The sequence below is a fragment of the Microtus ochrogaster genome, unplaced genomic scaffold (assembly GCF_000317375.1).
Source record: "Microtus ochrogaster isolate Prairie Vole_2 unplaced genomic scaffold, MicOch1.0 UNK72, whole genome shotgun sequence".
Taxonomy (NCBI): domain Eukaryota; kingdom Metazoa; phylum Chordata; class Mammalia; order Rodentia; family Cricetidae; genus Microtus; species Microtus ochrogaster.
The window spans coordinates 1435064-1460130 of NW_004949170.1; the positions used below are offsets into that span (position 1 = coordinate 1435064).

At 45.2% G+C, this 25067-nt stretch overlaps 1 protein-coding gene across 2 annotated transcripts in view; it reads left to right on the top strand.

The window, feature by feature from the left end:
- Dscam (DS cell adhesion molecule) overlaps positions 1-25067 on the top strand; it is a 563284-nt gene that overhangs the window by 494377 nt on the left and 43840 nt on the right. For both annotated transcript variants that reach the window (XM_026777546.1, XM_026777547.1), the window contains exons 21-27: positions 2638-2791; positions 6704-6821; positions 8760-8923; positions 10616-10714; positions 13841-14029; positions 15059-15349; positions 18401-18577. In XM_026777546.1, coding sequence (XP_026633347.1) covers positions 2638-2791; positions 6704-6821; positions 8760-8923; positions 10616-10714; positions 13841-14029; positions 15059-15349; positions 18401-18577 — 1192 coding nt within the window. The remainder of the gene's footprint in view (positions 1-2637; positions 2792-6703; positions 6822-8759; positions 8924-10615; positions 10715-13840; positions 14030-15058; positions 15350-18400; positions 18578-25067) is intronic.

Below are 25067 nucleotides of genomic sequence, written 5' to 3' on the forward strand. Positions count from 1 at the left end.
ATGAAAGGAGACAGAGAAAGGTTTTACTTTTAATTTTGGAGAATGTTGAATGCATACTTTGATTCTTTTCCCTTTGGTTAAAAGTTTGTCCTGCAGGCATCTTACTTGGATTGGCTTTGGAATGACATCACCGGCCAGCCTCTTGGTTACTACACACAGCTCTGGGTGTCTCTGAACTGCTTCTTGGCAGCTGCCTTGAGTGGTTGGATTAAGATCTATCTGCCCTGCTGTTGTTTATGTGACTTTATTTTTTCTGACTGAAGCTCATTACGATTCTTGTGTCTCTGGGTCCCAAGTTTGGAAGATTTTTCAGTGTTTCTCCACAGTTTTTCTCCCCACAGCTCCTCCATAGTTGATTGCTCCTTTTGTTCTCTGCTCTTTGGGGGTCCACCACCCAGCTCCCAAATCAATACATAGAGACTTATTCTTCCTTTTTAATACCTGCCTTTAGCTTGGTTTGTTTCTGCCCAACTTTTTTTTCTTAAATTATCCCATTTCTCTTTAACTATGTTTTGCCTCTGGGGTTTTTAACCTTTTTTATTCTGTATGTCTTTCTTTCCCTCTTACTCTGTGACCGGCTGCGTGGATGGGTGACTGGCCCCTGGTGTCCTCTCTCCTTCTCCTCTCTTGCCCCGCCCTCTTTCATTTCTTTTTCAATTTATTCTCTCTGCCTGGCTTCCCTGCCTAACTATTGGCCATTCAGCTTTTTATAGACCAATCAGGTGGTTTAGGCAGGCAAAATAACATAGTTTTACAGTGGTTAAAAAAATGCAATATAAAAGATTGCAACACAACTTTGCATAATTAATCAAATATTTTACAGCATCAAAGAATGTAACACATCATTAACTACTATTTCACACCTCACCCTTCCTTAAGTACCTTGCTTGAAACCCTGCTGTAGCTGGTTCATGCTGTTGCTTTATACATTTGTCTTGGTTGCCAACATTTAACTTATTAGGACAGCATGATGCTCACTAGGGGTTTCCCCAAAACATTCTATCTGCCAACAGTCTAGTCTTCTGTGGTTTTTATATTTTCCTTATATTTGCTAATTTCACACAGTGAAATAAATGTATTTGCCCTCCATTTTCCCTTCAGTTTTCTCCAGATTTTCTTCACACCCCCTCCCAACTTCATGCCATCTTTTTCTTTTATGACCTAGCAAGTTCAGGCAACGCTGCACATTGTGTGTGAACTGGTGCAATGTCTTTTGAGTTTAGCAAGCACCTTTATGCCTTCCACCTTTCAGTTTAAGCTTTTTACCTATTGAGTTTTGCTATAATTTTGCTATAAGACAATTATAAAACTGCTTTGTTGACTTTGCAAAAATCATTCTGTGTTGATTGTGGGTCAGTTTTAGTATATATAATTACTTCTCCATGACTCATGATTTCCATATTCTGGAATCCCTCCTGGAAGTTGTTTATTTGTTTTGGCTTTGTTGAGAGGTCATTTACACAGCCCAGATCCGATGCTTTCAAAGTGGGCAGTTCAGTGTGCTCTCTGCATCCCTTGACCCCTCCTTTCTCTGACTTGAGAAGGATCCTCTCTTCCAAAAACAAAAAGCTGTCGCCCCCTGTTCTCTTTGCACATACTGCCCCTGAAAATTCCTCAACTTTCTGGCTGTATATTGTCTATCCTGGACATTTAAATTTGTGTGATAATTTATGATTTATTTTTCTCACTTAGCAATGTGTTTTCAAGATCCACTCACATTGTAATATTTAGCATCCCTTCGTTCTTTTCTATGGCTGAGTAATTGTGCATGGATTGAGCATAATGCATTTTATTTATCCACTCATCTGTGTAATAATGTTGATGGTGTTCACATATAGCAAGTTTTTTTTTTTTATTGGATGTTATTAGGGAAATCACCTACCTGAGTGGTAGATGTTCTAAATATTATTCACCGTCACTCTGAGGTGTGATTGTTACTGAGTGATCATTTCATCTTTCTGGTTCTTGATTTTGTGTCCTGTTAGAGCAGGCTAGACTAGTGTTACATCCTAAGATAAATATTCCTCACTTTCAAGGTAAAACCCTTATGTCCTAAGCCGTGCTCCCAGTCTTGATGTGAGTGTTGGGAGCTGGCAGCAGTTCCAGACCTTGTGACTGCTGAGCTCTGACTCACAGCCTTTCAGGTGGCTCTTCCCCTGTGCTGAGGGGTTCCCCCGCCCATGTGTGTGCAGATCTGCTCACTGAACCCCCACATAAAACCTCCCTGGGTCCCGGGAATCCTCTGTGTCCACCTTTTCCATTTCTAGTCCTGGGTCCTGTGAACTGTTGTTCAGGTATGTCCCTTCAGCTTTGTGGGGCTTCCCCCATGTACCCTGAAGCCTGTCTCAAAATTAAACACCCCTGCAGCTGAAGTTAGCTGGTCGGTTGACATCTCCGTGCTCTTTGGTGACAAACAGTAAAGGGTGAGTGGTCATCAAAGGTGTGCAGATGACATAGACTGTGGGCCACCTAAATATATTAATTACAGTTCACATTGAAAATCCAGCCCTTCAGAGGGTGCCCCGTGGTCTAGGCTTCCCCTGGTAGGATGGGCAATATATTGGTAAGCAATCTTTTAGGAAGCCATTGTACTGCTTGCTTCCGTGAGTAAGGGTACATGTCTGTGTCTTCCCACAGGTCATCAGCGAGTTCGAAGCCTCCCCTGACTCGTTCTCCTACAGAATTCCTAACCTGAGTCGGAATCGACAATACAGTGTCTGGGTGGTGGCGGTGACGTCAGCCGGAAGAGGCAACAGCAGTGAGATCATCACTGTCGAGCCCCTGGCTAAAGGTACGTGAACCACAGCGGAAGAACCTTAAAGCCCAGCACAGCTCAATGGTTGTTAGGCCCCTGCTTTCCCTGAAAGAAAGCTTGTGGGCATCGCATTCCAGCTAGTCAGTTTCAGGCTCTGTGTACCAGTCCGGAAAGCAGCCTCCCTCGTGGTGAACACAGCGCCAAAGGCTGATTCAGGCTTCATATACTGTAAGTGTATGTTTGGGAGAATTAGTGATAATCACTACCTGCCATTTTCTCCAAGTTCTTCTTTAAATCAGGTTCACACTTATTAAAAAGACATGCCTGTTTCACAGTGTGTGAGATTTGAAATGTTACAAACATAAGAATCACCAGCTATTGATTAACTATTCTTAATTGCTATACAATGACAAAGCAACCAAGCAACCTATGGAAGAAAGAGTTTATTTTTGGTTTATAGTTCTAGAGAGAGCCACTATCCTGGCAGGGAGGGATAGCCTTTCTCGGCCAGAGCAGAACGCTGAGAGATCACATCTCCAGCCACAGCATGAAGCAGGAGTGAACTGGAAGTAGATGAGGCTATAAACCCTCTAAGCCCACCCCAGAGGTATATCCTCCAGCAAGACCTCACCTGTCAAGGATTCCATAAACTCCCCAAACAGAACCTTCAACTGGGGACCAAACATTCAAATCCATGAGCCCACGAGAGATGTTTTTCATGCAAACCACCACACAGTTCATTTGTGAAATGTCACAAAAGTAACAAAAAGACTTGGAGTCAGTAAGGACCAGAGCATCCCTATACATCAGTCTGGGGCCTTGTCTCACCGCAACAGCAGCAGCTCATCGAAAGCAGACACAGCCATGTTGTTCGCTCTGCTGGTTGTCAGTAAGTGCTCCCACAGTGTGATCACGTCAGCCTTTGCAGAATCTGCTTCCACGAATCCTAATTCCAGTCTTGTCAGACGATGCCTCTTGACTCTGCATTGGCAATATAGTTCCAATAAAATGTCTAATGAGACTGAAAGGAAAAACCCAGACATTCCAAACTCCTGATTTTTACCTCCCAAAGTCCTTAGTGACATGCTTGTAGGTATGGTAGCTGGGGAATGGGAAGAAGAAAGTTCTACAGTTTCAATACAAATGCAGACAGGTAAAACATCAATTCAGAAAAAACCACATTGGCATTCTTGTCAGTTGTACTCTTTAGCCGTGATATTCACATACTTTCTAACACCCAGAAAGCAGTGGATTCCAGGGAAGGCATGGTCTATAAATTCTGTCCTGTAGGACAAATGGGTAGGAATTCCTGCAGGCATTCCTTTCCATCTGCAGACAGCCTGATGGAAGTAGGGGTGATCCTACACTGTCAGATGGGGCTCAGATAAAAACAGGTTCCTTAGGAGTGGGACCGACCAGGAGAGGCTGTATTGAAGTTATTTTATAAATCAATCCCTGGAGTGGCAATATTCTACTCAGTTGTAAAGTACGTATGAGACCCTGCATTGGTTCCTGGCACGACTAGACAAACAAATAATTATTAAAATTCCCATTATACATTAGACACTAACTGAAATACAAGGAGCTTAGCTCATGGGGTTTGACTGTGGAATCAAATCATCCTAAATCTTGGCAGTTTGGCCCAACACAGAGACTTCTGACAAGACGGTTTACCCGGATGGCTCAGTTCATGTGAAGTGAAGGCTAGGAAATAGGGTCAAGTTGAGTGTTCAGAAGAAGGAGGGTCTGCTTAAGTGCAGAACCGTTTCTTCTAAGGATGAGCAGAGCAGACACCCCTACCCTCAGGGAGCTCACAGTTTTGTGGGAGATGGTCTGTAAGCAGCATCAAAAAACCCACGCACAGTAGCCAACTGCCCCAAGTGTTATCCAGAAAAACCATAAGAGGTACAGGGACAGTGGAAGTCCACAGACATGAGACCCCAAGGACAGTGCAGAGGCAGTGGATGGCCATGGGCATGAGACCCCAAGGAAAGTGGGGAGACAGCGAAGGGCTACAGGCATGAGACTTCCAGGAAAGTGGGGAGACAGTGGAGGACCACAGGCATGAGACCCCCAGGAAAGTGGGGAGACAGTGGAGGACCACAGCCATGAGACCCCCAGGAAAGTGGGGAGACAGTGGAGGGCCACAGGCCTGAGACCCCCAGGAAAGTGGGGAGACAGTGGAGGGCCACAGGCATGCATAAAAGCTGGACAAGATAAAGGTGACGTGTAAAGATGAAACCAGTGAGGTCAGGAGGCTGCAATTAAAAGTCAGCTCTCAGGAGCAGCAGTGTCGGAACTGAGTGGAGCTGCCAGAGGGAACAGCACACGCTGAAGACCAAAGGAAAATAGGCCTGGGCCTGCAAGGGCATCAGGATTGTGTTCGGGGTTTCAGACCTCATTCAAAGTGAAATGCAAAGCTACTGTAGGAGATTTAAGGAAGGAAACTCATGAATGATTGTGTGTGTGTGTGTGTGTGTGTGTGTGTGTGTATTCTTTTGTGTCTCTATATCTCTCTGTGTGTATCTGTGTGTTCACTTCTCTGTCTGTCTGTGATAAACTTTATTTTAGAACTGCTTCATATTGCAGAAGTGAAGGGTACATACAGACAGAACTGCCGTTTTTACCCCTCCAGTTTCTCTTATTACTGACTTCTTTAAGACTACACAGTTCTTTATACCATAAGTTTGAATATGTGTGTACACACATATACAACATGTATGTGTGTATAAATGTGTGTGTATGTGTATTCCTGAAAGTGAATGGCCATTTAAAAGCTTTAACTGTTCACACTCTGCCCCTGAGGGCATCCTCCTAAATATAAAAAAAAGTCTTGGTAGACTGGGAAAGAAAAATGCCAAAACCCCACCAAGACTGATGGTAAAAGCTGCCCCAGCCTTAGACCATCCCCACCTCCATGAGGAGTTGTTTCACACACATGACCAGACAGCCTAGAAAAGTTCCTCACACCAAAGCCCAGCTTCTGAGGCAGCTGGCCTTGGCCCACCATGTTCAGGACAATGGAAACAGGAATGGTTTTTGTCATTTGCAATACTCAGTGATCTGTGCCAGACTCGGTTCCAGGGATCCCAGGGTTCCTGCCCTCCCCTCCTTTGGCCAGAATTAAGCCCAGAACCATGCAGGTCTCCCAGCAGCTCTGGTCCCATTTGTATGGCTCCAGAGTAAGTTTGGGGCTTCCCACTTGTGATCTCCATGTCTGAGTATCTAGCCAGGTTGAGCTCCTCCAAGGAGAACCTGCCTCTCCTTTCTGCGTAATCAGCCTCCAGTGCATGTCCAAGCATGCTGGCTCAAATAAAGCACAGTCTCTGCCTTGGTGTTTGTGCACCAGGACATAGTGCCTGGAGGGTGGTACATGTGGGAGCTGTTCTCCAGTCCTGAGAATCACCAAAAGTAGTGGCTGGAATGAACCACTGTCCCAAGCCAAATGACCACCCTTAACTGTCCCCTTTCCTTAATGTGTGCATGAGTTTAAGACCAAACTGTGTGGAGAAGCAGACAAAGTATCATACAGCCAGTAAATAGCTTTGGTCCAGATTTACTTCCCCTGGCTGTTGGACTTTATGTTTTATGGTGTCTATTCTCTCAGATATTAAAAGTATATTTTAACGTGTGGTTTTGGGGGCTGAGATGAATCACTTCATAAAGTGCTTTGAAAAAAATAATAGAGCTCATAGAAACTCACAGCTTGCAGTTGCCTGGCTTATGAAACACCGAGTGTTTAATATACTGTTAATATTTCGTTAGAAGAAGAAAAAGATGCCGCAATGGGGAACTCTCATCCGTGAAAATGTCCTTACAAGGAAACCCCCTTATAAGGCAGCCGCCAGAGAATAGCACCAAAGCTGCATGTTGATTGGCTCTGGGGGGCTACTCTGTTGGGAAGATCACCTTGGCTCTGTGTAGATAGTCTGCTCTTTGGTGTTATAGCTCCTGCACGGATCCTCACCTTCAGTGGGACAGTGACTACTCCATGGATGAAGGACATCGTCTTGCCCTGTAAAGCTGTTGGAGACCCCTCACCTGCAGTAAAGTGGATGAAAGACAGGTAACCAGTAACCCAATGTATGCCTTTTAGTGAGCCCTTAGCCAGTATGTCAGGCAGCCTTGGACTAAGTCAGTGGGATTTTACTCTGTGTGTGTGTGTGTTTGTGCTCACATGCACACACATGTTCACATGCATAGATACTATTTTTTGTAGTCTAATCTAGCCAGCCCCAAACTCTATGATTAAGGATGACCTTGAATTTCTGATCTCCCGCCTCCATTTCCCCATAATCCCATAGGATTAAAGGCATATGCCACCATGCCCGGTATATTTAGTGCAAAGCATCAAACATGCTAGCCTCATACATGCTAGGGAAGCACTCTACCTGCTGGGTTACATGCCAACCCCTTACTTTATGCATATTAATAGAAACTGAAGAAACCTAGCACTCTCCTGAAATGAGGTAGAAAGAGCAGCCAGCACCAACCTTCAAGTATTGCAACTCCATTTGGAGAAATTGCTTAGAAGCATGTGGCTTTGATCAACTCTATGTATTAGTCCTCTATCAATCCAGAACCAGAAATCTATGAAAACCCTGGGGAGGAAAGAAACCAGAGCACGAATTATCGCAGTGGCGTTTGCTCTGTGTTGCCAAGGCACGGAGACAAGGTGCTCAAGTCATCAGGAGCTTTTTCCAACTCTCTCTTCTTCAGAGAGTACTGGCAATACAACTTGAGGCACATGACCCCAGAAGGAACTTTAAGAAATGGAATTCGGGGGTTGGAGAGATAGCTCAATACTGACCTGGCAGGGGACCTGAGGGGACCCAGCACCCATATCCAGTGCCTCGTAACCACCTGTCACTCCAGCTCCAGGGGGATCCAAAAGCCTCTTGCCTCCATGGGTAATACATTTACACACCCCTCTTCCCACATACACACATAATTAAAGCAAAATAAGAGATGGAACACAGTCCCATGTAGTTCCAGCTCTTGACAGGTGAATGTAGGAACATTGCCAGTTTAAGGACAGCCTGCTGGGCCACATAGCAAGACCCTGTCTTGAGATAAAGAAATCAAACCCATTTGGACTCAGCCAACAGGAAAACTGGTTCTCCATGCTCTGTAGTGATTACTATAATAATAAAACCAAGACAGAGGGAGAGTAATGAGTTCTGTCCACGTGTCTCTTAAACATGCTTTATCACTATGCAGGGGAAGAATTTCAGATATAAATAGAGGCTGAACATTCATTAATAGGCATGGAGATTTAAAATAACGGATTCAGAAGGGTGCCTATTTTCAAACAAAAGCACTTACAAGCGTAAATGATTGAAATAATGGGTTGGGTCCCGTGAGCAATTTTCTCGTTGCATTTTAAGTTGGTTAATCCAAAGCAAATTCATAAGCTCCCTGGGTCAAGCTGGCACTCTGCCTTACCTGGGAGTGACCCTACTCAACTGGACAAGCTGCCACCCTGACTGTGGTTGTGATGACAAAGAACTCTTCACAGGAGGGTCAGCTCCATGTTCCCTGGAGAGGCCTTGTTGTTCTGCATATGTTAAGTTCATTAAGAACTGTGATTTGAAAGTGATTTTAGGTCTATAGGAGATTGCAAAGTTTAGTTTGCCATGCATGATTTGATCAAGTTGGCCAACAAGAGTTTCTCACTCTTGCCACAGTGAGAAAGTCCCCAAAGGCTGAGTAGTAGAGGAAGGCATGTACTTGTGACAATAGTTGTGAGCACCTGACCACTCGATGAGCTAAATTCTTGGCAATTGACACAGCTCTAACCTTCTGAATGAAAGAATTAAAAAAAAAAATCTCCACTAGTCAGCAGTTTGGTCACATAATCACAAGAAAGTTATTTTATAATGCAAAAATAATTGAGGTTGCAATTTGCTGTTTGCTCCGGAGAAAGGCTTAATGCTTTTTGCCAACCTCAGCTAATGTGGGTTGTAATTTCTTTAATCTGTGCATTTTTCTTCCTGTGAGGTAGTAACGGGACACCCAGCCTGGTGACGATTGACGGCCGTAGGAGCATCTTCAGCAACGGAAGCTTCATCATTCGCACGGTGAAGGCAGAGGACTCGGGCTATTACAGCTGTGTCGCCAATAACAACTGGGGATCAGATGAGATCATTCTAAATTTGCAAGTTCAAGGTACAAAGCTGGGGGCCTCTTGAATGGCCTTTTACTACATGCAGATAGCAAAACTGAGCCAACTCAGAAATAGCTCATTGCTGTTTTTATTTGGTAAATACCATGTTCATTTAGCAAGATAGAGAATAAACCAATCAAAGTGATGTGTGAAGTCCTTCTTTTTTTTGTTATGTATAAAATGTCCAATCTTTCTATATCTGAATATCTCTAAAAAAGCCATTCTTGGTCATTTCAACTCATGCATGGTTTACACATGTGTGTATAACCAGTACAGCATTCGTGGCAAGTTAGTCTCTGAGAGTGATCATTTATGTCTGCTAACTAAGTCAATAAACTGACAATAAAATGACATATCTTGCCATCAACTACAAAGCAAAGTAGAATAACAAGAGACGTAGAGTTCCAGCCATTCATGGAGTTGCCCACTGAAGCTCTAAGCTAATTGTTATACTTTGTTTTTGATGCAGGACATTTAATAATTTATTGCCATACAAAAATATACACAACAACTTTCAAATAATGTGATATTAAATCAGTGTGCAAAACCCACATGGCAATTGAATGGTTTCAGATTTAGTTGTAGGAGGGATATTTTTATCAGAGGAAAATTAAAGCGTGTGATTCTTTGGATTCAGATATTGTCACGTAAATAGATTGCAGCAAATGAAACTGCCATCATTACTCTCCTGTACAGGACAAGATGGCAAGGGACCATATGTTCTAACAGTACTGTATAATCTGTCTTGAAATTTGAGTTAATTGAAGTCAGGATAGTTCTAGGGAATTGTTGAAAGTACCATTAAATTATTTTTCTAAGCAAATGGGTCAGTGTTCAGGCCTTTGGGTCAACATTTCCGGCTTGCCTCCCAGGAAGTGGGGATGTTTTCTGTGAGCGCTAAGTCTGGGATGATTTGATTGTGAATCAATTTAGCATTTTGTCCAGAATTGAATTAAGGCCATTGTTTAGCAGTCTGTGTCCCTCCATCCTTACATGAGGTTGGGTACACATGGCCACAACCACTGTCACATCACAGCTTTGGTTTTCAGAGTTCTTTGTGCATGTATATGTGCATGTACATATGTGTGCCAGTGTGTGCATGTGTCTGCCTATATGTGTGTATGTGCATGTGTCTGTTTATTTGTGTGGTTGTGTATCTGCTTGTTTGTATCTGTTTATGTGCATATGTGTGCACATATATGTGCTTGTGTATATGTGTGTGTATGCTGTTCCTTGAAACGTGGAAGTTTTTATAATTATTCTTCCTGCTAAATGAATCTTCCCTTTCCTTTTTCTTGGGAAAAGCAGAATAACTAAGCAAGTGTGTCTATCATTTACACTTAACTTCCTGACTGAAGTTCAGAATAAATTAGTGCCTGTGTCCTCAGTAAATTTAAAGATTTCAATCTGTCATGAGCAACTCAGGAGTCTAAGGATGGTGAGAAAATGAATTGTGTGTAAGTTGAGGTAGAAATGTGGTTGACTTTTCTTTAATAGCAGATTCACTATATTCTGTCTTTTTAGCCTGGGATATCAATGAAATAGACACTTTGACAGAAATGAATTGCCTAGTTTGCAACCTAGAATGCATATTTAATCAATGGCTGTTACAAATGATTTGGTAAATGACTGTTACAGAGGATTGAAGATGTGAAGAACTAATTCTTGTTTTCTACAATCTGTTTCGTCTCTAGTTCCACCAGATCAGCCTCGGCTCACTGTATCCAAAACGACATCTTCCTCCATCACCCTCTCCTGGCTCCCTGGAGACAATGGGGGTAGCTCCATCAGAGGTAATGAGATCAGCCATCCAGATCACTGTTTTGTGGAATATCCACTGACCAAAAAGTGACACATCTTCATCAAATAACTGTTGTGTGATAGTTTATTCTCCCCAAGTACTTCAGAAAATTAATTTTCCCATTATCTCTGCATGCTTCTGAAGCATGCATCTGTTTTTATGGTGTTTGTTGAAACTTGGATCATTTATCCAAGGAGTCCCAGTTACGAAACTATCTGGTATATATAAGTCTATAGTTAATACAATTAATAGTGGACTACTAACAAATAAAAGAAAAGGAAATGATAAAGACTAGAGCAGGAAACCACAAGAATCTGTTACAGGTTCTCAATTTATTTAAGTATAAAATAAAAATGCTCACTGATACAGAACAGTTTAGATGCCACCACTGATCTAGCTGTCTTTGTCCAGTCCTTCTGTCCAGGGGTGAAGAGCAAGCTGCCTGCTCTATTCCAACAGCCCAAGTGAGCGTGGGAACAATAGAGCGCAAGAGCTAAGCTGTAAAGTGTCATTCCCATAGACAAAACTACACCCTAGCATTCATAATCCCCAAAAGCCATTGGCTAAAGGGATTGAAATCCCACAACGGAAGGCCACCTAGTTCTCTCCACTACAAGCTACATTGGTCTCGCTAGTTTCCAATTTTAGCAACCCGTGGTCCTTTCTCCTTTCCAGAATCATGAAAGAAAGTCATTAAAGCTGTAATAAATATACTGCATACCCATCAAATAACTGTTAGGTTCCCACCACATTTTGTCAGCTCTGCGTCATCGCTTCCACTCACCAGTTACTGTCCCTGTACATAATTAAAGGCACAGACTGTTCAGGTTGAAAACAACCTGTTTGCGGGAAGACTTTGGATTCAGAGCACCGTAACAAGGTCTGAGGGAAGCTGAAGCAAAGAGTCCCTTGTCCAGAGGAAGAGGCAGGAGGTGGGAGAGAATGAGTGCCCATCTGTAACAGAGGTCATAAAAGAGGATGGGACTTAGGGTCAAGGATGGGGACACAGATGGGAAGACTCATGCATTGCAGGGTGGAGCCATGAGGCACCCAGCCAGCTTCTGGCTCCTGGGTCTTCAGCTTGATTCTCAGCACTGCAGCCTTGCTGAGAATCCTCACACTCCCCAGAAATCACAAGTGCCCACAGTCAGGACTTGGCTGTCTTCTAGAGCCAGTTGTTGGGTGCTGGCTGAAGGGAGTCTCTTTCTTTTATTTTTGTCAGGAAGAAAAAAAGGTGAGGTTACTCTATAAAAATAGCTGATGATTAGGGGTGAGGCTGTGCCTGTGGGTTTGAGGAGCGTGGGACAGCTTTGAAGTGGCTGCCATGTGCAAGGCACAGGGACTCATTAGCAGAGAAAAAAGATCACTGCTGCCAAGAAGCCACCAGGACCCAGCTGCAGATACCATGCAGCACTGATTGTGGTGGTCAAATTGCTAAAGCAATCCAAAGTGATGCTGGACAGCTAGAGAGGAAAGAGGGTCATGGGGCACCAATGTCTGTGAGAGCACAGTGCGGACGCCGGTCAGGACAACTGGGCTCAAATGCTTCAGATGGCCTTGCAGAAGGGAGAGGGAAAACTCATGGAGAAAATAAAAGGGCTCAAGGAATCCAGGATCTAGATTCCAAAGCGTATGAATTTTGTTAGCATCCTAATTTGAGAGAGATCTGGGTAGCTGCCAGCATAAAAGGTCTTCGAAATGAAGCTAATTTGGTTGATGAAGAATTTCCAAGTCAAGCATCCCAGGAAATTCAGAACATACCTGGAAAATTGTGTTCCCCAAAGCCACTGGCATCGGAGGGCATGATACATTGGGCACCTATACTGACGGATGTCGATGTTACAGAATCCAGCTGCATCAGGGAACAGAAATTAGGGAGCCAGATTGCTTAGGTATAGAAGTGGCCTCTGTGGTAGGAGGTGAGTGCTAAACACAGTCCCCAGGATATGGGTGATCTGGAGTGGAGGCTGGGATCTGAGAAAAGATCTTCTGCCAAGATTGGGTGACATTGGGGGAACTCAGGGCAGGAACACAAAAGTGGGCAAAGGGTCCAGGAAGTGGGGGCTCTGTGGCTTTAGGGAGCCAGAGAGAACAGGCAGGTGAAAGATTATGGAAGATACTGATAACAACAGCATGCAGAAGCACTGCTGCATGATACCCCAGGGGAGGGGCTTGGGGAATCCGAGGTTGGGCATGGAGCTTCTGCAGTGTGGTGGATGGGAAGTGTTCTGTTTGTGTTAAAGGAGGAACCCACCCCCTCCAAAGAGATAGAAGATATTAGTCCCCTAGGGCCCTGACATTGCACAAGTCAGATTATGACAGTCTAGGCACCAAGGGTCATAGCAAAGAAGGCCCATCTGACTCCAGAAACATAACTGAAGATGTCAGTGATAAGGAATACAAGAAAGAGTTTCCAGGACGCCTGGGCAAGGAGTCCTCACACCTGTGTTGTTACCGGCACTGTGGAGTCAGAGCACAGTTTGTGGCGTTGTGCAAGGTGACATAAGCAAGGTGCTTAGGGCAATGTCTGATATGGACACTGGTCAGTGAGAGTAGACACCATGAAGACAGTGGTTCTAGGGAGAGATGAGAAATGAATTGTCAAATGGACTGTTCACTCTGAGAAGAAGCCAGGTTGCTATAGAAATGTTTGGATAGCTACAGAGCTTGGAGCCAATTTCCCCTGTGGTTGCAACTGTTCCCCCCAATAATATGTAGGAAGGAGGTAATAGTGAAGGCTCCCGCTGTCACTTCTGCCCTTATTGTCAACATAGCCCCTTCAGCTTATACCCAAAGACTTACACATACGCTCTGATGTGTATCGGAATATCTGGGTCAGATATTCGATAGCTTAGTACTCACCCTGTACTGTCCAACATGGTATTAAATGGGCATGGGAAGAAAGAGTGCACTAGTGTTACCATAGCAATAATGACTTGTGTGGCCAAAGTGGCTCACTAATTAGTTCACCCCCAGCACTTCTCCCAACATAGGGGAAATTTCCTGGGATCAGGAAGTGTTAGAATTATTCTTCTCTGAAAACACCCAGAATTAGAGAACTTGTCCTATTTCCTCTTAAGAGAACACTAACTAGGAAATTATTTCCCTATTCCGATAGGCTACATCCTTCAGTATTCCGAGGACAACAGCGAACAGTGGGGTAGCTTTCCCATCAGCCCCAGTGAGCGTTCCTACCGCCTGGAAAACCTCAAGTGTGGGACGTGGTATAAGTTCACTCTTACTGCCCAAAATGGAGTGGGACCAGGCCGCATCAGCGAAATCATTGAAGCGAAAACTCTGGGAAAAGGTGAGATGCCTTCCTGCTTGTCTGCCTGCCATTTTTCTATCTCTTCTCGCCTGACATGAAGGGGGGAGGATCATGAAAGACTCAGCAAATACTTATGAGTTGTCTTAGGTATTTAATTTCCTTATTCCTGAAATGAGACTGGCAGAGTGATGACAGAGACCACAGAACCTTCTGGTCACCTATCTCATTCTTTCACATACTGCTCAAAGACAAAAATACCCCATGAAAGGTCTCAGCAAGAGTGCTCAGGGTGGGTAGTCATGAAATGAGGTCCCTGTCCTCACAGCTTTTCAGTCTGGAAATGACTAGGCTAATAGGTTAACCCTTCAAAAGGAATTGGGATTTTATCTGAAATAAAGTAGAAAGTCAAAGAGATAAAGCCCAAGGAAGTAGCACCCAGAGGTCAAGGGTGCAGCCAGAAATGGTAGAAAAGAAGGGGGGACATGGATCCCTCTCTGGGTAGCAAGGAGAAGAAAGATCTGATGAGTTCCTCTCCTACCAGGGGAGTAAACCCAATGGCCGGAGAGGCACAATATTTGGATTTAGCTCCTGAGACTTGAATTATAGGACAAGGATTCAGGGGATGAGGGGTTGGTCTGTGCAGAATTAGACCCGCTGTGTCAGAGGCCTCTGAACAAAGCCTTTGGGTTGTAGAGGAGAGCTGTTGATCCCTCCCAAATCCCACTCTGCCTTCTCCCAAGTCTCCACTCAGTGTCTGATGAGAAGGGAAATTATTCAGCTCCACACACTGTAGCGGGTGAACCACTGGAGGATTACACATAAGAAAAGTAGAGCTGTTCTTCAGAGAACTCTCCACTGTGTAAAAATAGCTCATATCCATTCAGGCGCAGGTCCTCGTGGTTGGGAAAACTTGTTGGTTCCCAAGGTTTTGCTCTTTGCTGTGAACGACTGGTGATCTGGCCTTTGCCAGAGCTAGGCTTCTCAGAGACAGTAGCAGAGGGCGAGCACCTGAACACTATGCCGTCACCCATTTACCCAAAGGTGACACTGCCTGTGTCCCACCCACAGAACCCCAGTTCTCCAAGGAGCAAGAACTCTTTGCCAGCATCAACACCACCCGGGTGAGGCTGAATCTGATTGGCTGGAACGACGGGGGCTGCCCCATCACCTCCTTCACTCTGGAGTACAGACCCTTCGGGACCACAGTCTGGACCACGGCTCAGAGGACCTCCCTCTCCAAGTCCTACATCCTGTACGACCTGCAAGAGGCCACGTGGTACCAGCTGCAGATGCGGGTGTGCAACAGCGCCGGCTGCGCCGAGAAGCAAGCCAACTTTGCCACGCTGAACTACGATGGCAGTAAGCGCCAGGCTTCATGACCTTCCTGTCTGTGGCTCAGGGATGTGCACACATGTGCTGCTCACTCTCCTGTGAGATACTGTCGTTGTCACGGAGTGAGCAGTGCCCCTAGAGCCCGTTAGGGTTCAGGCCTCTGAGCCCCTCTCTGTGGGCTTCCTAGTCCACTGCACACAGATGACCATCACTGTGTGTCCATTAACAAAAGACTGAGGACCCACGGGGCCTCCCTTGGGGGTCTTAGTGAAGGAGTGGCTTCTCTCAGGGCTGAAGGACTCTGCCTCATGGTTCTGTTGTTTTGCAAATGACTGTGAGCTAACACTGCTTTTGTTGTCTCCCACCCCTCCTCCACCCATCCCAATCCACACAACTTTTCTGTTTGCTCTCATTACACCCTTAAAATGCATGTGCACAACAGTTTTCCATGGCAAAGGAAGTTAGGTTAGTCTGAGCAGAAGCAGGGTCACTGAGATGACTAGGGTGGCGAGTGGGGTCACAGTGGGCCTGTGTACATACATACACATGTGTGTACATATATACACGTGTACACATATCCTGAAAACTAGTGAGTCTCTTCACCTTCTGTTGCCCAAAACCAAACGATTTAAATTCAGGCCCTTTTTCTAGTATTGGGTGTCTCCTACTGATCATTGGAACACCCAGCTCAGTGAAGCTGAGACAGCCACTCTAAGGGTTAGTTAGTAGGTCTTCTGGAAGGCCTTGCTTGCAGCATGTCCATGATGATTCTGTAGTCTCCCAGTGACCCTCACTGTGGAATAGCAGTGATAGGCTCGCCAGCGGTGATTTAGCACGCTTTTTGGAGCTGTGGACCAGCTCCCCTCTGAGTCTTCTGTTCTTTCCACTCCTCAGAATGGCCTGTGGTCCCAGTAGGCCCTGAATTATTCTTTCCTCTCTGGCACATGGTGCTAATCTGGCTTGTGTCTACCTCCTGTCTACAGTCATTGCTTCTACTGTGCTTCTCAGATAGAACCAAACTCCTCTTGCTGCTGTAGGAAGGACTCCAGAGAGAAGCCCTTCTGGTGTTGGATCTCTACCCGGTGGTCTGCTATGGCCCCGACTCTGGCACTGGGTCAGCCACTGTTTCTTTGCATAGCTGTCCTCCCCTTCAGAGACCCAGGTCCCTTTTACCTTGTCACTATGTTCTCTGTGTATCTTTATTTAGAGAAGTCTCATCTCAAGGGTCATGGATATAGGCAGATCAGCATTCACGTCTAAGGTTCTTCTCCCAGTGGGGCTTCATTCTCCGTTCTCACAAAACAAGGGGCCAAGATCAATGGCTTTTATCAAGTACTTCACATTGAAGGCTTCACCCAAGTGCCCTGTAAGCACATACCCTGTTGAGTAGTTAGTATTCTTGTCACTTTTGACATCTACACTCTAGCCCATGGCTATGCTCCCATACGGGCAGAGGCTGGAGAGCTTGCTGAAATCCACACGTGAAGGGTTTGCTCACATCTGATGCCGTCACTAGAAGTTCTGTCACAGATAGTCCTCATACTTTAAACGTACAGCTTTCTAAGACAGGTGTGATGTTCTTTTTTTTTTTTGATTTTTAAGACAGGGTTTCTCTGTAGCTTTTTGGTTCCTGTCCTGGAACTAGCTCTTGTAGACCAGGCTGGCCTCGAACTCACAGAGATCCACCTGCCTCTGCCTCCCAAGTGCTGGGATTAAAGGCGTGTACCACCACCGCCCAGCTAGGTGTGATGTTCTTACTTAACTCAAGATCATATTAGAAAAGGGCATGTGAGCTGCATTATATTTTCTGAAATAAATCTCCCAGAAATGAGAGTCCATATTCTTACATTGCCTTGAAGAAGACAGTAGAGACCGCTGGAATGACACCTTGGCTCTGTACCTTCAGTATCTTTTGTTACTGTGCCTGAAGGTACTATTTTCATTTTAGGAAAAACAAAGGTCAGATCCCCAACTCCTCCACCTCTTTATCTGAGTCTCCTCTATTTCCTTCGCTAAAACTTTCTTCATGTCCTTGTGGTGCCCTGTGCCCAGACCAGCCCACAGGTGCCTCTTCTGTATCTCTCTCTCTCTCTCTTGGTATCTGGTTATTTGTAGGCTTAGGTCTGCTGCCAGACCTAATTGGAAGAACTCTGTTTGGCTCCAGCAGAGATCAGAGAGGGCCAAGGGTTGTATTTTCACTGCTCCAATTACTAAATGCAAGATAAGATCATCTTTGCTCTCGGGGAAATGGCATTATTTCTGCATTATTTTTCCTCAAGCCCTGGCTTCCTGGCTTACATGGAAAGGCAGTGAGAGTAGAATGTCTTATATAATAGAGAATGGCAAGAAGTGTGTCCCATAAAAACAGATGTCTCTTTAGATCTCTACACCCATGTTCATCCTTGGGGCAGAAAGCATCTTAAGACAGCCCAGAGTTCACTTCATGTCTATTTTTTTCTTTCAGTTCTAAATAATGTGAATTTTTGTCGAGCAGTGTAGTAATTCCCTGCTAGCAATGCCCTTTTCAGCGACCCAGAAAGACCCCCTTTGAAGAACTGCCCTTGCTCTTCTACCCTAAACTGGGAATCTTAAAAGCAGCTATGAACTGGGATTGAAATCGAGAATAATTAAAAGATTAAAGGTATATCCTTCTTTAGGCTTGTGTTCCTTACATTCTCTTCTCAGGAGATCTTCCATGCAGTTGATAAATCTATTGTTCAAACAGCCTTTAGCAAAAGCACTATGGGTGTAGCCAAGTGGGCACTGGATTTCAGGTGAATTGGCTTTGGTGAGCAGGAGCCCAGGTGTTATACTGTCAGGCCGTGGCATCCTAGAACGCTGTGAAAATCGCAGTCCTTTCCAGAGGAGCTAGCATAGAGAGTGAGTTAGGAGTCTGGACCAAGGGAAGATGAGTGAGCTAGTCCAATCCACAGAGACTTACGGGAAAGTTCCCCTCATTTCTCATCACACAGACACCCCCGATCACACCGCGCGGTTTTCTCTGTAACCCGTCATCCCTAAAAACTCCACCATGCCGTCGCCATTAATAGCCATCTAACATCGTGGCCCTGCTTTCAGGTACAATCCCTCCACTCATTAAGTCAGTTGTCCAGAGCGAAGAAGGGCTGACCACCAATGAAGGGCTCAAGATCCTAGTGACCATCTCCTGCATCCTGATTGGCGTGCTGCTGCTCTTCGTGCTGCTGCTGGTGGTGCGGCGGAGACGGCGGGAACAGAGGCTGAAGCGGCTGAGAGGTAGGTCCAGGCTCCCTCGAGAGAGGCCGGCCAGAGGCCATGCCCCAGGGCAAAGACATGTCCTGTAGGTGCCTGCTCTGCCAGCTAGTTCAGCTCGGTGCCTGATGTGGCTTCTGCGAGACTTTGGAGCCCTGGGGTAGGGAACAAAGCATTCAATCACAGGCAATCAGAAATGGAATGCAAGCAGCCCCTTTACAAGTCCCCTAAATCCTAGATATTGGCAGACATAGAAAATTAATTTCTCATGGGATTTTCAAGTCTGCTCTGTTTGATTTTTAGTGGTTCTGGTAAAGCCACCAATTACGGCTGTAGCAAGAAAAGAAAAAAGGAGCTTTGAGATTTGCTCTGGAAATGAAAATGATGTTGCCTGGAAGCAGAGATAGGGACTCGTGGTGCAGGGAGCGTGTAGTGAGGCAGAAAACACACCCTTTCCTGGATTAGAGTTCACCTGCAAGGGAAATACAGCAGGACACAGGCTACGGAGCCATGGTGAACAGATTCTGTTTCTGTGTGGTTCTGGGTGATGAGGCACTTCACACTTCCTGGCCAACAGCCCTTGCTCTTCAGTGTAAACTCTAGGAAGGGATCATTCTGTATCCCCTGCTTATCAGGTCTTGGACCAAGCCATTGATCAAGGGCACCCATGGGGTACTTGTGTTTCTGTTATCAAGACAGTGTGGATGGGTGTCACATCTCTGTAGCCTTCAGAGTTACATTCAAGGGGTAAGCCTTGAAACTGCCCTTCTTGCATATCCATGGTGCCCTCCCAGACCTTGATTCCGTACTTGATCTCGTGTGTAAGTGCTTCATTTGACCGTGATCCCATAAGCTCAGCTGGGCATGATGCTGTGTGGTCCATTTCCCTCTTCAGAGATCTCCTGACATGTGTCCTTCACACCTGTTACTATCAATTTCTTCTCACTCTGCCAACTTAAAATCCCTTTTTGTCCTTCTGCACATTATAACTCTTTCCATTAAATATCTCAGGGCCCAGAAATTCAGATGAGTCAACTTTCGCATCAAAATTTTCTTCCCGAATCAATTTCACTTTGATTTTATAGATAACCTAAGTGCTTTGATAGAGTCGAGGGAGCATGTTATCTTGATCTATGTGAAGCATCTAAGTACTACTGAGATATGCACTCCTCAGCATCTAGCAGGTCGCACGTTCCCCAACAGGGTTTCAGGCAAATCCTAAAGCATGAAGGAGGTAGGGATAAGAAGCTAGTGGAAAGTTAAGAGTCTATCACAAAGATAGACTAATATCCAATGTGTTGAGAAAGTTAGTAGAAAGAGGATCGTGTTGCATTGCACTTAGAGTGTTTGTCACTAAAGTATCAAATGGACATTTTAAGAAACCCTTTCACCATAAATCACCATGGCCTGGGCTTTGGGGACGTTGTCTTTGAGGTATCTATCCAGTGCCGGTCCTCCTTTCACGTAGACAGCATTGTCAGACTAGCTCCATTTAGAAGGCATGAATTGCCTGAGACTCTTCACACCAGCCACGAACGTGTCTTATTGATGACCTGGGCTGACTCATATGGATGTGGTAGCAGATGGATGAACCAGCTGCACAGGGCTTCTCAGGGCTGTAGCATCTGCCAAACCCCTTCCCTCACTTATTTCCCATTTCCTCGTCCTCGGATACTGTTTTGTTTTCATAACTGGACTTCTAACCTCAGCACCTAATGCTGCCTTTTCCTTCCCAAGAGCATTTCCAACAAAAGCTGTTGCCAGCAGGTCAGACTGATGGAGACCCACCATGTTACAACTTTTCCTCCTTACCAGTCCCCTGACCTTTAGTTGTTGATTTGCAGAGAATATTCTACATTTTTTGCTAGCATCTCTGCATCTAACTCACATGTTTTGCAATAAGTCCACCACCTCTGAGGACACAGGCTCTCAGTCCCTGAAGTGGTTTTGTTTCCTTTATGTAGGAGATAAGGAAGAGCCAGTAGGAAGGTTTCTACAGGGAGGCAGCGAGAAAGACAGGCTGTATTCCCATGAGATGCTAAGGAGCAAAGTATTCAAGGGAAGTAGCTTGTTTCAGCAACAGAGTACTAACACTCTTGCATTAAGTGCCTCATAAAGACTTCTAGAACAAAGAGTCTAGCAGGATAGGGGTAATAATGCAAAGAATGTGGTACCCAGTTCAGACCCCACCACTTTCTAATGCCAGACTTAAAGGTCAAGTTGAGATGGATTTAATTTAGCAATCCAGGGTTGGTTATCTACAATGGGTCACATGTAAAGAAAAAAAACCCAGTATTTTCCTGTTCCCCAATTTCTTTTTATCACAAGAGTTTGACAAGGTCCTGGCAATCAAGAGATCCCCAAGACCCTCGAACAGTAGACAGTGATCCTCTAGGAGTGTCGAGGTAGAGGACACACTCATTTCTTTGTAATCCTCAGATGTGCTGCTTTAAAAGAACAGAGTAAGTGATGGGCCCACAGAGAACCATGGAGAAGAGGAGAATCATGGAAAGCGAAGCCAGTCCCCAGAGAGACTGCTCCCTACCCTCTTGAAATGTCCATTAACTGCCTAAATCGCTTCCAACTCAGACGCAGTCACAGAGTTTAAAGTCATGAGTGTCTATTAACCCCCTCAGAATTCATTAGCAATGGTACTCAATTAAAGGCTGGCCCACGTACAACAGATCCTGAGCTTACATTCCAACCAGTCCCCATAGGTTTATAGGTTCCACGGAGAAAACTGTTTCCTGCCACGCTTTTCTTGTCCAAAATAAGGCCAGCCTTTCTAGGAACACATTGGTGTTGCGTGAACATTCACTTAGCAGGATCAAAACTGGGGCGAGCCCATTTGAATTAGGAGAAATAAGAGCACCTCGTGGATGCACTTGAGGTTGTTTGAGGCCACGTTCAGATTGTTCCCCTTCTTTAGTGGCGTTGTCCAAAGTTAGACATAACTGAAATGCTTGTGTGGATGGCGCATCGTGATGTGCAGAGGATCAACCTAGTTAGGGGAGGACAAGGTAATCTTCTTCTATGCAAAAATAAAATAAAAGGAAGTGGGACTCAGGCAGCGCAGCCAACCTATATTCTCCCTTCCTGAGGACTTACTAAATTTAGAGCACAGCGACCTTCTAAATTGTCTCCAAGTACTAGATTTTTTTTTAAAATCTATATCCTTATCCAGGACTTCAGAAGCTGTGTCTTGCTTTTAATGATGCCCTGGTTTCCCCCAACTTCTAGATCCTTTGAACAGCAAGGTTAGAGAGTGAGCCACCAACTGGAACCAGAATCCCAGCAGCTCCAACCTAATAAAAATTTTATTCCGGGTCTAGTACTTACCTCCGATATTAGTAAAATCTCTGCTATTTAGGAGGGGGGTTTTGAGGGTCTGAAATCCTGCGTTGGTGCCACTTAGCAGGGGTCAGCTGGTATTGCCAAACCAGAATTCTACCTCAAGTAAGATAAACATAGCGATCAGTTGGCATGGCTGCCTGGCAGCAATTTGACTACTTCTCTAGAAAAACACCATCTTCCCTTAGGACAGAAAGTAGTCACTATGTCAAACATGTTCCAAAATGAATGAAGATTTCCAAACTGACCAATGCCAGGTGGCCATTCCAACGAGAATCTGGGCTCATGGTTTTCGAGGTGCAGACCTGGGGGCTCTGTGAGGAGTTGTTTCCATTTTGCTTAATCCTCCTGAGTAGTTTCTCCTGTAAGCAATCGAAAGCTTTCCCCATTTCTAAAACCAAAAAGCAACTTGAACTCTCCTAAGCTCATGCAGGCTTAGAGCACACTGGCACTTAAGCTTGAGAAGAAAGGAAAAAAGCAAACTCCCTACCCCAGGGAAAGGGGAAAATGCAAAAAAGGGTGACCCTTTGGGGGTTCATTGCCAAGCCAACAAATGGTGGTTAAGAAAACATGGTATGGGGACTGAGGGTTGTTCAGTTAAGTGTCCACCTCATGAGCATGGGCATCTGAGTTTGGTCCTCAGATGCTACTAAGGTATTTGGTGGTATGCACTTGGCAATCCCAGCATTAAAAGGTAGAAACAGGCAGAAACCAGGCCCAGCGAACAGACAGACAGACAGCCTTCTTGTCAAACTCCAGGTCACCTGACCAAGGTGGACAGACTGATGGTGCTTGAGATGTAATGCCCAAGAGTGTCTTCTGGTCTCCACATACACATGTGCACCTAAATAACATGAGCTACCACCACGCACATGCACACACACACATATGCACACACGTGCGCACACGCACACACACAAACTCATGCGCACGCACACACAAATACACACACACACGAACTCACGTGCACATACACACAAATGCATGCACACACATGCACACACGAACTCACATGCAGTACACACACATGCACACATGGATATACATGCACACACAAAATCAGGATCCTTTATATGAAAGCTTTCGTTCTTTCGTTTTCCTCCAATGCTTTCTTCCTCCTCTTTCATCCTCTCTTCCTCCCTTGAGCAATCCTATCCTTTCCTTCTTCTCTCCCTTTCTCCACAGTTTTCAGAGCAGAACCAAGAAGATGAGAGTTTCTGTGTGAGGGTAGAGAACAAGCAGGCATTGAGATGAGATGGAGGTGAACCAGGAGCAGCTGGTGAGCTGGACACCACAACAGGCGGCCAAGAGCAGGCACCGTGGATGTCAGGCTGTCCCTGGAACCTTGCCTGGCTTGCCAGGGTGCTCTGGTCTGCCCTTGTTTGCTCTTGCGATTTTCTCAGGTCGCGAGCACATTAAGACTGTCTTTGGGGACATTTATCTCTCCTCAACTATAAAATCTTCCACACAAGCATGCCAGTCACTAGAAGAGAAGTTCTGGCTGGGATCTTGTAAAAATCCAAATGCAGGTTTACAGCCCTTGCAAAAAATAGCTACTTTATGATATCCTTTTGTCAGTCGCACCAAGAAGTGGGGCTGATGGTAGGGAACTTTCAAATAGGAACTCCTGATGAGTAGAGCAGCAAACAGATCCTCTGTCCATAGGTGGTTTCCTCTCTGCTTTGGGGTGAGGTAAGTCCAAGCATACTCCGTTTTCCTCAAGAGCTTCAGACAAGCAAACAGACCTGAGGCTATGAGTGAGAATGCTCTGTCTTTATCCTCTCTCTCTCTCTCTCTCTCTCTCTCTCTCTCTCTCTCTCTCTCTCTCCCTCCTCCTTCCCTCTCTCCTTCTCTCTCTTCCTCTCTTCTCTCAAAGAAACATAACAAACATACAGGTGTTTAAAATATGAAGCTGTTCAGACTTTTAAGAAAGCCTTGCTGGGCTGCAGGAAGGGGTGAGTGGACCACTCCATGATATTATGCAAATCTAGTAGTGTGCTCCTTCACACATAGCAGAGCCAAGATGAGAACAGTATCCTCAGAGGGTGCACAGACACTGAACAAGGCCAAACTGTGATGCCCCTGAGCCCCCTGGGGTGTGTCTCCCAGACCTGACAGACCTGTGCACTTCTAGAGTTTTCTCCCATCAATACTTGGGAGACTTGATGGGATATTGGCATTGCCAATGTCCATGTTGTGGACTTGAAAACTAGAGGCCAGGATGGATCTTTCAAGAGTGAAAAGGTCCAAGGAAACATTGGAACATAAAAAAATAAGAGAGTTCAGATCACTGTTCCAACCCCTGTCCTCCCAAGAAACTTGGCATGTGGAACTAAGAGACAGGCTTCTCAATAAAATTTTAATGACTAGCAATGACTCATGGAATTAGAAGTAAGCATGCTATCAAAAGCATGTAAATGAAATTCCTACCTCCAAAACCCCCTGGTTAATCCATTTTAACTTGATTACCTCGCCCTGTCATATGGTCCCTCATTTTATCAACACATTGATATATAACTTGTGCCTTGCATATCTGCCATACTTCCACACTTCTCCTTGAGTGTTTTCACCATTGACCACGTGGAAGCCAGTCAGTATCATGTGCTCAGCCGCATGGCCTCTTGCCCACTGGCAGACCCTCATAGTCCTCTACCTCCCGCACACATGAAACTCTTCTCCACAAGCAGATGAGCAGTGACAGCCCAGTCATCATTATCTCTGTCATTATTTTCCTGTCTCCCTTGTATCATTCAGAAGCTGAAAAACAGCTTCAGAAACCCCTTCCTTCCACACAGTCTCTATCACTGACTAGCCTGGTAGACTTTCTCCATCATTCCCTACACAACAGATTAGTAGAGGAGTAGAGAAAGGTGTGTAGAAGTAGCTAAGGACTTCGGGAGCCATTTCATCCAGTCTTTATCTCAGATTGATCTGAAATATGAACATGTGAAAACGTAGAAATCTATACACAGGGCTGCTTTGACTGTGTTTGGGCAGGAAGAGCTGGGCTCTGGGTGATGTTCCCACAGAACAGATGGCAGGTGGAAGGAAAACCTCCCAACATCTGTTCTGCTGTGCAGCAGGAGGAGGCTGTTTGAGCCAGAACGTCAGGACCAGTAATTATAAAAAGAAGGAAAGGGAGGGAGGGAGGGAGGAAGGAAGG